This window comes from Lithobates pipiens, unplaced genomic scaffold, assembly GCF_037356315.1.
Source record: "Lithobates pipiens isolate NorthernLeopardFrog02 unplaced genomic scaffold, aLitPip1_a1.2 Scaffold_18, whole genome shotgun sequence".
Taxonomy (NCBI): domain Eukaryota; kingdom Metazoa; phylum Chordata; class Amphibia; order Anura; family Ranidae; genus Lithobates; species Lithobates pipiens.
The window spans coordinates 21,297,031-21,309,642 of NW_027507758.1; the positions used below are offsets into that span (position 1 = coordinate 21,297,031).

The 12,612-nt window shown below is 46.4% G+C and overlaps 1 protein-coding gene across 1 annotated transcript in view; it reads right to left on the reverse strand.

Moving 5' to 3' along the window:
- The window catches only part of LOC143986996 (epoxide hydrolase 1-like), a 31,270-nt gene extending 22,280 nt beyond the window's left edge, over positions 1–8,990 (reverse strand). The window contains exons 1-2 of the mRNA XM_077485433.1: positions 8,854–8,990; positions 6,123–6,327 (exon numbers count right to left, since the gene is read on the reverse strand). Of these exons, the coding sequence (XP_077341559.1) occupies positions 6,123–6,327; positions 8,854–8,882 (234 nt within the window). The 5' untranslated portion in view covers positions 8,883–8,990. The remainder of the gene's footprint in view (positions 1–6,122; positions 6,328–8,853) is intronic.
- Between the last annotated feature and the right edge of the window lie 3,622 nt (positions 8,991–12,612).

The following is a 12,612-nucleotide window of genomic DNA, read 5'->3' on the forward strand; positions in this document are numbered from 1 at the left end:
CCCCCCCCCTCCGGTGCCACAATTGGCACGTTTCAGGGGGGAGGGGGTGCAGATACCTGTATAATCCAGGTATCTGCACCCACTTCCAGGAATAGCTAGCCGCAGCTAGCCACAGATGACCCCCCCCCCGTTGTGTTCTGGGAAACACACAGTTCCCAGAACACAACGGAGACCAGTGAAGAAGTGCAGCGCGCTCGCGCATGCACAGTAGGGAACGCTTCACTTCCTGATTCCCTGACAGAGGGTGGCGGCGGGGGCAGTCGAGAGATGAGCGGTTGCTCGTCATCTGCTGCCAACATCACGGGCACCCTGGACAGGTAAGTGTCCATTTATTAAAAGTATTTGTAGCTGCTGACTTTTAATATATATTTTTTTAAGGTGGCCCTCCTCTTTAAGTGAGATTTATTTACAGTGAAACAAAATCCTCCCAAACACGAGCACACAGCAAACATGAAGAAAAGAAGCAAAAAAAAAAACAAAACAGTGACAGAATGCCTGACTAATGATTAACCAACATAAAGCCTAATTAACAACTAACTATATCAAATACCTACAAATAGGGGAACACTGAAAAGCAAGGGAAACTGAAGGGGTTGAAAATTAAATGGGATCAGGAACAAGGGGGAGCGGGTACAAGGCAGCGGGATACAGGATACAGCAAACAGGGCAGGAGCAAAAGCAGGATAACAGCTAGCAGTATCCGACAGCAAGCAAAACACTGGAGCAAGAAGCACTTAGTAGGGGAGGACCTCAATACTCTCCCAATAGCCACCATCAGGTGAAAACTGATTAGTGGGGTCTGCTGGCTGCTGGGAGACACTGGAGCTACAACCCTCCTCTCAGGAAACCATTGTGCATTGTGCCACCAGCAGGTGATCCAGGTCTTGAAGGTCTTGACACCAATTTTTTTTTTTTTTTTTGGGGGGGGGGGGGGAGGTTAAGTGAGAACTGTCTCGCCTCCCTGAGATTCTCCATCCAGACTGATTCTGAACTCCACACTTACGCCTCAGCTCTATAGTACTCAGATTTAATAATAATATTAGTTCCTGGGACATTTCCTTTTTGAACATTGGCCAGATTTCCAGCGTTAAAAATACACTACAGGTAACGTTTTATTCATTTTTCACCACGAGTACAAGGTCGCATCAGAAGTCAAGCATGCAAGCTTTATATCATATGATGCAACAAGAATAGCGTTTTTTTTAATTCTACCATTTAAATTTACAATTCAAAGCAGATCTGAGTCCATCAAAAAGTAGGCTACACTTCCAAATACCGCAGTGAATGATATTACGTAAGTAAAACGGCGGCTTAAATAAATCCTCTGGGTGTAATGAATTTTATTGTTCATAGTGAGATAGCAAGGTACAAGCTACAATTATCTAGCTCAGTGATTCTCAACCAGGGTTCCTCCAGAGGTTGTAGGGGTTCCTTCAGCATTGGGCAATTTCTGCCTCTCAGATAAGTTCCCACCGACACCATTGATCTTTTTATCTATCTGTAAGGAGGTAATTCTTCCCAATGACCACAAGTGTAAGGACCATTCTTCCCACTGACCATCACACTAATGTATCACGAGTTGTAGATTTCTCATTTTTAGAAGGGGTTCCCCGAAACCGGAGAACTATTTCAAGGGTTCCTCTGTGTTGAAAAGGTTGAGAAAGGCTGATCTAGCTAATGAGAGCTAGTAATATATCTTATCCTAACTATATTTAACTTCAGAAGTAAAATTAGAAATGAGGGAGTGATGAGGAGGAAGAGAGTAGAGTCCACTTAGGGGAGGAAAAGGTAAAGTCACCCATGCTCGTCTTATGAGACATTCAAAGAGGGCTTTCCATTATGTGCCACAGTTTCCAAATCTTATGCCGCGTACACACGATCGGAATTCCGGCCAGAAAAAAGACCGGTGAGAGCTTTTCATCGGAAAATGCGACCATGTGTACGCTCCATCGGAATTTAGCTGTCCGAATTTCCGACCAGCCAAAAATTGATAACGTGTTCTCAATTTTCCCGACGGAAAAACTTTCTATCGGTAATTCCGATCGTGTGTATGCAATTCCGACATGGCAAAAATCACGCATGCTCAGATTCAACTACGAGATGGAAGCTATTGGCTACTGGCTATTGAACTTCCTTTTTCTAGTCACATCGTACGTGATGTACGTCACCGCGTTTATAAATGATCGGAATTTGATGTGACCGTGTGTAGGCAAGACAGCTTGAGCCGAATTCCGTCGGGAAAACCATCAGAGCTTTTTCCGACGAGAATTCCAATCGTGTGTACGCGGCATTATTGTGTTTGTCCAGGTATTGGCTGAGAGAGGCAATGGGGTGGATTCACTAAAGGCAAACACACTATACACTTTGCAAGTTGAGTTGCACCTCTTCAAGTGCAGTTGTCCCCGAGATTAGTAAATGAGGGGAAGCTCTGCTGACTTCTACCATGCAATCATATGCAAGCAAAAATTATTATTTTTTTCCTTAAATGTGACGGGATATTTTGTGCAAAGTGAAGCATCACCTTATTTACTAAGCTCTGGAGCAACTACACTTGCACAGTGCGCAGTCTATTTCCCTTTAGTAAATCAACCCCGAAGAATACCCATGTGGGATTTTTTATGTGCAAAAAAATCATAAATTCAATCTTATCTGTATTAAAAAAAAAAAATTATCTCAAAATGCTTAAGGCTGCTTTCACACTGGGGCGGGAGCGGTGTCGGCGGTAAAGCGCCGCTATTTTTAGCGGTGCTTTACCGTCGTTTTAGCAGCGGTCTGCGGGCGCTAGCGGGGTGGTTTTAACCCCCGCTAGCGGCCAAAAAAGGGTTAAAACCGCCCGCAAAGCCCGCTGCAGCGGCGCTATGCCGGCGGTATTGCCGCGCTGTCCCATTGATTTCAATGGGTAGGAGCGGTTTAGGAGCGGTGAATACACCGCTCCTTCACCGCTCCAAAGATGCGGCTAGCAGGACTTTTTTCACTGTCCTGCCAGCGCACCGCTTCAGTGTGAAAGCCCTCCGGTTTTTTTCAGGCACTACACAGGCGCTATTTTTAGCGCTGTAACGCCTGAAATCCGCCCCAGTGTGAAAGCAGCCTTATAGACATATACTAGATCAGTGGTCTCCTTTCTGCGGCCCAGGGACCAGATGTCAGGAGATACTACTGCAGGGATATGCAATTAGCGGACCTCCAGCTGTTGCAGAACTACAAGTCCCATGAGGCATAGCAAGACTGTGACAGCCTCAAGCATGACACCCAGAGGCAGAGGCATGATGGGACTTGTAGTTTTGCAACAGCTGGAGGTCCTCTAATTGCATATCCCTACACTACAGTAATACCTGGGATTGCAAGTAACGCTGTTAACCGCTTCCCGACCTCCTCACGCCGATATACGTCGACAGAAGGGCATGTACAGGCAGATTAACGTACCTGTACATTGCCCCTTGAGAGGCGGTTCTGTGGCCGTGATCGGGGGTCCCCGCGATTGTCTCACGGTGTGGAAGAAAAGGGAGATGCTAATGTAAACAAGCATCTCCCCGTTCTGCCTAGTGACAGTGTCACTGATCAGCTCTCCCTGTAATCGGGAGCAGAGATCAATGACGTGTCACACACAGCCCCCCCCCCCCAGTTAGAATCACTCCCCTAGGACACACTTAACCCCTACAGCGCCACTTAGTGGTTAACCCCTTCTCTGCCAGTGACATTTTTACAGTAATCAATGCAATTTTTTAGCACTAATCGCTGTATTAATGCCAATGGTCCCCACAAATATGTCAAAAATGTCCGATGTGTCGGCCACAATGTCGCAGTCACGATAAAAATCGATGATCACCGCCATTACTAGTAAAAAAAAAATTATCAATAAAAATGCCATAAAACTATCCCCTATTTTGTAGACGCTATAACTTTTGTGTAAACCAATCAGTAAACGCTTATTACGATTCTTGTTTACCAAAAATATGTAGAATATGTATCGGCCTAAACTGAGGAAAAAATAATTTTTTTTAATATTTTTTGGGGATATTTATTATAGCAAAAAGTAAAAAAGAATGCGTTTTTTTTAAAATTGTAGCTATTTTTTGTTTATAGTGAAAAAATAAAAACCGCAGAGGTGATCAAATACCACCAAAAGAAAGCTCTATTTGTGGGAAAAAAAGGACGTAAATTTTGTTTGGGAGCCACGTCGCAACGACCGCGCAATTGTCAGTTAAAGCGACGCAGTGCCGAATCGCAAAAAGTACTCTGGTTAGGAAGGGGGTAAATTCTTCCGGGGCTTAAGTGGTTAAAGAGCAATATGAGCTATTATTTTTCTTTTTATTCTGACTCGGTTTCCGAACGTTGTCTCGCAGTACAAGCAGGATTCAAACAGATTCTGCGGATTCTGCAGATTCTGCGGAGTGCAGTACTGCATTTGGCCAGAGGTGCGGGGACAGAAGTCACATTCGGAGCCACTCGGATACACTCCGAGCCACTCAGAAACACTATGTTCCTGAGTGTTTCCGAGCCTCTCCAAGTGCATCCGAGCGGCTCTGAGCGGTTTCTGAGTGTCTCCTGTCCCCCCCCACCTCTGGCCACATGCGGTACTGCATACCATAGAAGTCAATGTGTAATGAATTATCTGAGTTTCCATTGACTTCTATGAGGAAGCACGCTTTGATATACGAGTGCTTTGAATTACAAGCATTCTTCTGGAACAAATTATGCTCGTAATCCAAGGTTCCACTGTATTCTTCTCACTGACACCAACAATGGGACATAATTCCTGCATACCAGCCCATTATGTGCCACTTACCATCAAACAAAGCCCGTGTCCATCTTCACCCCTCTTCCTTCCGGGGCCGCAGACTCTGGCTCTGTGACTAGCCGGAATCACGTGACGTCACTCCCGCGTGGAAGCCGCCGGTCACGGCACGGGCCCTTTAGAAACGGCACTTTCTTCAGTGCGCATACGCTGATGACGTCAGCGCATGCGCCAATGACATCGGCGCAAGCGTATATGGCAAATATTTCCTAAACCGTGCAGGTAAAAGTGGTATGTAAGGGTTTGCAGCCACTTTAACTGATTTCTTATGTCCCACATCTATAACCATCTGCAGGGAAATCTCACCATTGTGAGAGGGGCAGAGACACAAACTACTGTAGGAAATCTCACCATTGTGGGAGGGGCAGAGACACAAACTACTGCAGGAAATCTCACCATTGTGGGAGGGGCAGAGACACAAACTGCTTCAGGAAATCTCACCATTGTGGGAGGGGCAGAGACACAAACTACTGCAGGAAATCTCATCATTGTGGGAGGGGCAGAGACACAAACTGCTTCAGGAAATCTCATCATTGTGGGAGGGGCAGAGACACAAACTACTGCTGGGAAATCTCACCATTGTGGGAGGGGCAGAGACACAAACTACTGCAGGAAATCTCACCATTGTGGGAGGGGCAGAGACACAAACTGCTTCAGGAAATCTCATCATTGTGGGAGGGGCAGAGACACAAACTACTGCTGGGAAATCTCCCCATTGTGGGAGGGGCAGAGATGCAAACTACTGTAGAAAATCTCACTATTGTGGGAGGGACAGAGACACAAACTACTGAGGAAACATCACCATTGTGGGAGGGGCAGAGACACAAACTACTAGAGGGAAATCTCCCCATTATGGGAGGGGCAGAGACACAAACTACTGTAGGGAATCTCACTATTATGGGAGGGGCAGAGACACAAACTACTGTAGGGAATCTCACTATTGTGGGAGGGGCAGAGACACAAACTACTGTAGGGAATCTCACCATTGTGGGAGGGGCAGAGACACAAACTACTAGAGGGAAATCTCACCATTGTGGGAGGGGCAGAGACACAAACTACTGTAGGGAATCTCACTATTATGGGAGGGGCAGAGACACAAACTACTGTAGGGAATCTCACTATTGTGGGAGGGGCAGAGACACAAACTACTGTAGGGAATCTCACCATTGTGGGAGGGGCAGAGACACAAATCTGAGTTTTCATGCAGCAGCCAGAACAATGAAAAATTACTCCTGTTCAGTTATCTTGGGTTACAATACTTTGCACTGACTTTCTGCCGTATGAAGCGTAATAAAGCCATTTTCTATTGGGGGTTCCATTTTTTTACCTTTATAACATCTTCAGATACCTCCACCTGGAATGAACAAATTCTGGTATCCTCCTTCTGGGTGGGTTTCTCTCCGTGTCCCCACCATCCATCCCCCATTTCTATAGTCTTCCTTTTGCCTCCACATAATAGCCAGCAAAGTGCGGCACCGCCAATCCCAACTGGAACCAGAGCGCTGTACGGCCAGTGCTCATTGAAGGCCGACCTGTAAAGAAACAGACAGACTGAATGTCAACATTAACCCCTATAGAAGGAGAAATGGACCATTTAGAGGGACATGGAGAAAAGATTTTATGTACAAGGTTTAGTGAATTTTTAATATTAATAAATCTTTATTGGATAATATTGGATATGAGAAGTCATAAGAAAAAGCCAATGTGTTTACGGGCTCAACACTCCCGCTTCATCAGGGCTCAAATGCTGACAGTAAATGGGGTGAATACTCAACAACATATTGTAAAGTAAAGTTGATGAATTGGTGCCCATTTGGCTTGCAGGTCTACCTGCTTGATGGGCAACCCGAACGACCACCACTTTATTCCTTTGCTTATAATACGTTCTCCAGTATTCACCCCATTTACTGTCAGCATTCAGGCCATGATGAAAAAGTCACAAGTGTAGCACTGACCCCCGAAGGAGCGGCTGATTTAATTGGGCTTACCGTTACCTTCTTGACCTCGTGTATGTCTAGGGGTTTCCCGAGGTAGATGGCCCAAGAACTGCAGAGACTGACGCCAGATCCGCTTAAGGAATTTTTATTTGCATAAAAGAATAAACAAACGCAGTCTTTCAAAGTAGGGTTAGAGGGTTTAGGTAGGAAAGTTCAGGTACACTTGAACTAAATCAAATGGACAAAGGAGTCTCTCACCAAGTTAGGAAATCCAGAGAATAGCCATTCACAGCTGGATCCTCACCCTTATCGGATAGTCCTTCTCTCACCAGGCCTAGCAGCCACCAGGGTGTTTAAATCAAACAAAGTCTCTGCCACAGACTTGTTGTAGAACACTTGAATAAAGTCTCTGCTACAGACTTCTTGTAGAACACTTGAATAAAACTGAAAGATGTAGTCAACTCAGAGAACCCTCGTACGGTACCAGTATCTTGCAGCCGGTCCGGCGATATCATACGAGACCAGATTCACTTGGGGTCTTTCAACTTAGCCTCCTGCTGGGAAGCCAACCTTTGCGTGGACTTCTCCCGAAGCGTCCTCCCGTGGATGCTTCTACAGTTGCTGGGCCTCTCCACAAACCGAGACGGCACCACCTTTGAATCCTTCTTTCAGTTATTTTGCCTCGGGCCAGTCAGCCCCAAGACTTGAAGTCAGGTGAATCCGCACCCCAGGCCATGAGAGCCCTGGGGGCTGGTCAGGAGGACCAGGACCAAACAGTCAGAAGGCACTTCTGGACCGGAAACCCGAAGCACTTGACGTCAGCACCTTAAGTACCCTCTCCCAGAATGCACAGCAAGAGTGACACTCCCACTGGGCTGGTTCCGAGAGAGAACAGACACTTAATGCACCCAACTGGACTGTGTTCTAGCACCTGCCAGGGATGACAGCACCACCTATGGTCAAGCAGAACACAGTGCAATCCAGCCAGACTGGTACTAAGGCCAAAATTTCAAGTAATTAAACCCAAAACCAAACTGCGGTTCAAGGAAGATTAAATGCCAAAAGCACATAGAGCGTGCTCTTTAGGAGTCGGCGCTACACAAGAAAAAGCCAACATCTTAAAGGGGCACAACACTGAGTGGGTGCCGGGCTCAGAGATGGCTGTGCATCTTTTCAAAGAATGCAAATCTTTCTCTGATTGGATGAGGTAGAGAGTGTGATGTCACCACCCCACCTCCTCTTCTGGTTTAGTTACAGAACACTCTGCAGGCATTTAGGGAATGCAAAGTGATCTAAAAAATAGCTCCTATGCCAAGCTGGAAGTTAGTGGAGACCGCTGGAGGCACAGTGCCTACTACAGTGATTTCCAGCTTCTTGAGAAGCCATTCTTGACCAGGGTTTTGTGGAACCCTAGTGTTCCTCCAAAGGTTGCTTGGGGGTCCTTGGGCAATGAGAAATGTCTGCCTTTCAGCTAAATAATCATTGAAACCATTGTTTGTTATAGCTACCTGTAAGAGAAGAGGGTGGTCTTCCAACTGACCAACAAGCTAATGGGCCGGGAACTGTAGATATTGTAATTATTAGCAGGGGTTCCCTGATACAAGGGTTCCTCAATGTTAAAAAGGTTGAAAAGAGCAGTTCTAGAGGGATCCCACATGTATGGTTTATGCATGGCTGCATGAGTCCAAGCTGGAACTATGTAATAATATTCATGCCTGGGATTCAGCTTTAATGGTTATTTTAATATATATATATATATATATATATATATATATATATATAACTGGATCATTTTCTCCTAAAGTTTTGCCTGGAGTTCAGCTTGAAGGAAAATATAGGAATATTTCAACCCAGTGAATTGACCTGGCAGACCCTATGGTGCTAAGAACCCCCCCGCAAGAGGTCATACTGGATATGACTGTCGTAGGGTGTCTTCTGCTGAAATTATGGAGGTTGGGAGAGGAAGAACCTGACGGAGAATTGTCCTCTTCCAGAACCTTGAACTGTACAATGTACATCTCCAGGAGGTATTATTATGGATTTATATATAAGAGGAAACCTACGGATTACAATGTTACAAATGGATCTGCCTGTAGATTGTTAGATTGTCTTTCCCTTTACCTGCCGTTCTCAAGGACTTGTCTCCACATGTCGCCCTCCTGATCTGATGGGACTTTAATCTGTGGCTCTCTAGGTCATAGAGCGTCAGCCTCTCGTCTCTCCGCCTCTGTGTGTTGGGACAGAGAAGGATGGTTTTAGGCAAAAATAAATATTACAAATAAACTAAAAATATCAATAACCCAGAGAAGGAGAATCACATGACAGAATTACAGAGGAAGTATGATATATAAAATATAACAGAGACAATCCTCTTCAATTACAAAAGGTTAAATGTTACATGCTGCCTCCTATCCCTGTCCCACCTCTGGGATATCAGCCAGCCAGACTCACATGGTCACACTTGGACAATTCATAGGGGTAACCCCTTCCTAGCCAACAGAAAAGTTACGTGGTAGTTTATATATCGGAACACTGGGGAAAAAAACAAAAGAAGAGTTTGCACCAGCCTTGCGCATTACCTTTATAAATCTTTTAATTCCAGTTATAAAACAGTTGTATACTTACAAACAGCTGAGAACAAGCTCATCCACATCAACAGTGATCCGTATTGATCAATCCACTGCACATATTAAAATCCAGGAAAGACACTTCTCGGACCTATGTGGCTGACGCATTTCGAAATGCATCAGTTGTTAAGGTCTAGGAAGTGTCTTCCTTGTATTGGAATATGTGCAGTGGATCGGGTAATACAGATCAATGAGCTTGTTATTGAATATCCATTCTGTGGATCTGTGAGTTTTCTACTTTTATTATGACCCCACCAATTATCAGGAGGGCAGCTCTGACAGCAAAGCCCTGCCCTTATCAGAATAGCCACCTCCACACTGAGACACGGTGCCGAATAAGGTGTAACCCGCTACCAGTGGTAATTTTGATTTAAAATTTATATTTACTAAAAAAACTATTTAAAAAAAAAAAAAAGTTTTGTTACAAGACCTGTAATGCACAGTGAGTGCTCTGGATGGTCTGAGGAGGCCTGTAATGCACAGTTCTCTGGATGGGGGTCTGAGGAGGCCTGTAATGCACACAGTGCTCTGGACAGTGGTTTGAGGAGGCCTGTAATGCACACAGTGCTCTGGACGAAGGTCTGAGGAGGCCTTTAATGGAGCACAGAGTGCTTGGGACAGTCTGGGGTGGCCTGTAATGCACACAATGTCCTGGATGGTGGTCTGAGGAGGCCTGTAATGCATACAGTGCTCTAGACAGTGGTCTGAGGTGGCCTGTAATGCACACAGTGCTCTGCACTGAGGTCTGAGGAGGCCTTTAATGGAGCACACAGTGCTCTGGACAGTCTGAGGTGGCCTGTAATGCACACAATGCCCTGGATGGTGTTCTGAGCAGGCCTCTAATGCATACAGCGCTCTAGACAGTGGTCTGAGGTGGCCTGTAATGCACACACTGCTTTGGACAAAGGTCTGTGGAGGCTTGTGATGCATACAGTGCTCTAGACAGTGATCTGAGGTGGCCTGTAATACACACAGTGCTCTGGACAGTGGTCTAAGGTGGCCTGTAGTGCACAAAGTGCTTTGGATGGTGGTCTGAGAAGGCCTGACATCCCAAAACCCTGCACTCTGTACACAGCTCACCCCAGAACCCTGCAGTCTGCACACAGCTCATCTACGAACCTTGCACTCTGTACATAGCTCATCCCAGAACCCTGCACTCTGTACATAGCTCATCCCAGAACCCTGCACTCTGTACATAGCTCATCCCAGAACCCTGCACTCTGTACATAGCTCATCCCAGAACCCTGCACTCTGTACATAGCTCATCCCAGAACCCTGCACTCTGTACATAGCTCATCCCAGAACCCTGCACTCTGTACATAGCTTATCCCAGAACCATGCACTCTGTACACAGCTCATCTCAGAACCCTGCACTTTGTTCATAGCTCATCCCATAATACTGCACCCTGTATATAGCTCATACCAGAACCCTTTATATATCTCATCCCAGAACCCTGCACCCTGGATATAGCTCATATCAGAACCATACACTCTGTACATAGCTCATCCCAGAACCCTGCACTCTGTACACAGCTCATCCCAGAACCCTGCACTCTGTACATAGCTCATGCCAGAACTCTGCACTCTGTTCATAGCTCATGCCAGAACCCTGCACTCTGTACATAGCTCATGCCAGAACCCTGCATTCTGTCTGTATCTCACCCTACAACCCTGCACTCTGTACATAGCTCATCCCAGAACCCTACACTCTGTATATAGCTCATCCTACAGCCCTGTACTCTGTACATAGCTTATGCCAGAACCCTGCACTCTGTGTATAGCTCATCCCAGAACCCTGCACTCTGTACATAATGCACTCCAAACACTGCATGCTTTTATCCTTTTTTTAAATTAATGTTCTGGGGTTTGTATGTATCCATGAGTCTCCATGAGGAACAATAATAAAACATATTTTATAGGTACAAGGAAGCCCAAGTTTTGTTTAATGATGCCCATTAAAGAGGAAGTAAACCCTGATGGGTGTTACTTCCTCTTTCATTCCCTGCAAAGGTAAAGCATAATGGACTACTATGCATTGCATAGTAGCCCATTATGTGTCACTTATGTGACACTTATAGTCCGGCGCATCCATCTTTTCGGTGGGGTCTCGCAGCTCCGCCTCTGTCATTCGGCGGAGCCGCGATGACGTCACTCCCGCGCATGCGCACGGGAGCCGACACGTGCGGCAGCTCCATTGTTGGAAATGCCGCGCTCAGTGCGCCTGCGCGCCGCTGTCTACGGCGCATGCGCCGTAGACAGCGGTGCCTGTCTTCGGGCAAATATCTCCTAAACCGTATAGGTTTAGGAGATATTTCCTGGACCTACAGGTAAGCCTTAATCTAGGCTTACCTGTAGGTCAAAGTGGTTTGTAAGGGTTTACAACCACTTTAAGCTCTTCCCACTGTCAGAAGTTTGCCATTTTCCACAGCGCACTATGCAAAGTTACTTCCTTCCTCAAGTGTGCCTCATTCTGAAGTTCAAAAGTTGGGAGGTATGTTGTAATGCACACAGTGCTCTACACAGTGGTCTAAGGTGGCCCGTAATGCACACAGTGCTTTGGATGGTGGTCTGAGGAGGCCTGTAATGCACACAGTGCTCTGGACAGTGGTTTGAGGAGGTCTGTAAATGTACACAGTGCTCTGAAAGGTGGTCTGAAGATGCCTGTAATGCATACAGTACTCTGGACGGTGGTCTGTTGAGGCCTGTAATACATACAGTGCTCTGGACAGTGGTCTGAGGAGACCTGTGTAGCGCCCTGGGGTTTAGTCAGGGAGCTCCTGACCAAATTCCATGGTCTAAGGTGATCTGTAATGCACACAGTGCTTTGGACAGTGGTCTGTTGAGGCCTGTAATACATACAGTGCTCTGGACAGTGGTCTGAGGAGACCTGTGTAGCGCCCTGGGGTTGAGTCAGGTGATCTCTGTTCTGTGCCACCCGGCCTGCAGTCTGGGTGGACATGTGACGTGCGTTCCAGGCTGCTAAGCTGGAGATTGGGCCTATCCCGGGGGCATCTGGCTCTCAGGCTGTGTGAGGGCCTATCCAGAAGTAAGAGGGTAGCACAGGGTTGGGACTGTGGCTTGCAGTCCAACCAAAAGTGATGGTTCTGCCGGCCGGAGAACCTGTCATGGTTGGAGGTAGAAGGGAAGCTGTCACCACTAAGGGACCAACCACCTTTCCCAGGAACCACAGTGAGTAACTGAAGCAAGTACCGAAGCAGTATTCTCACCAAACGGTGGAAAATCGGGAAACTTC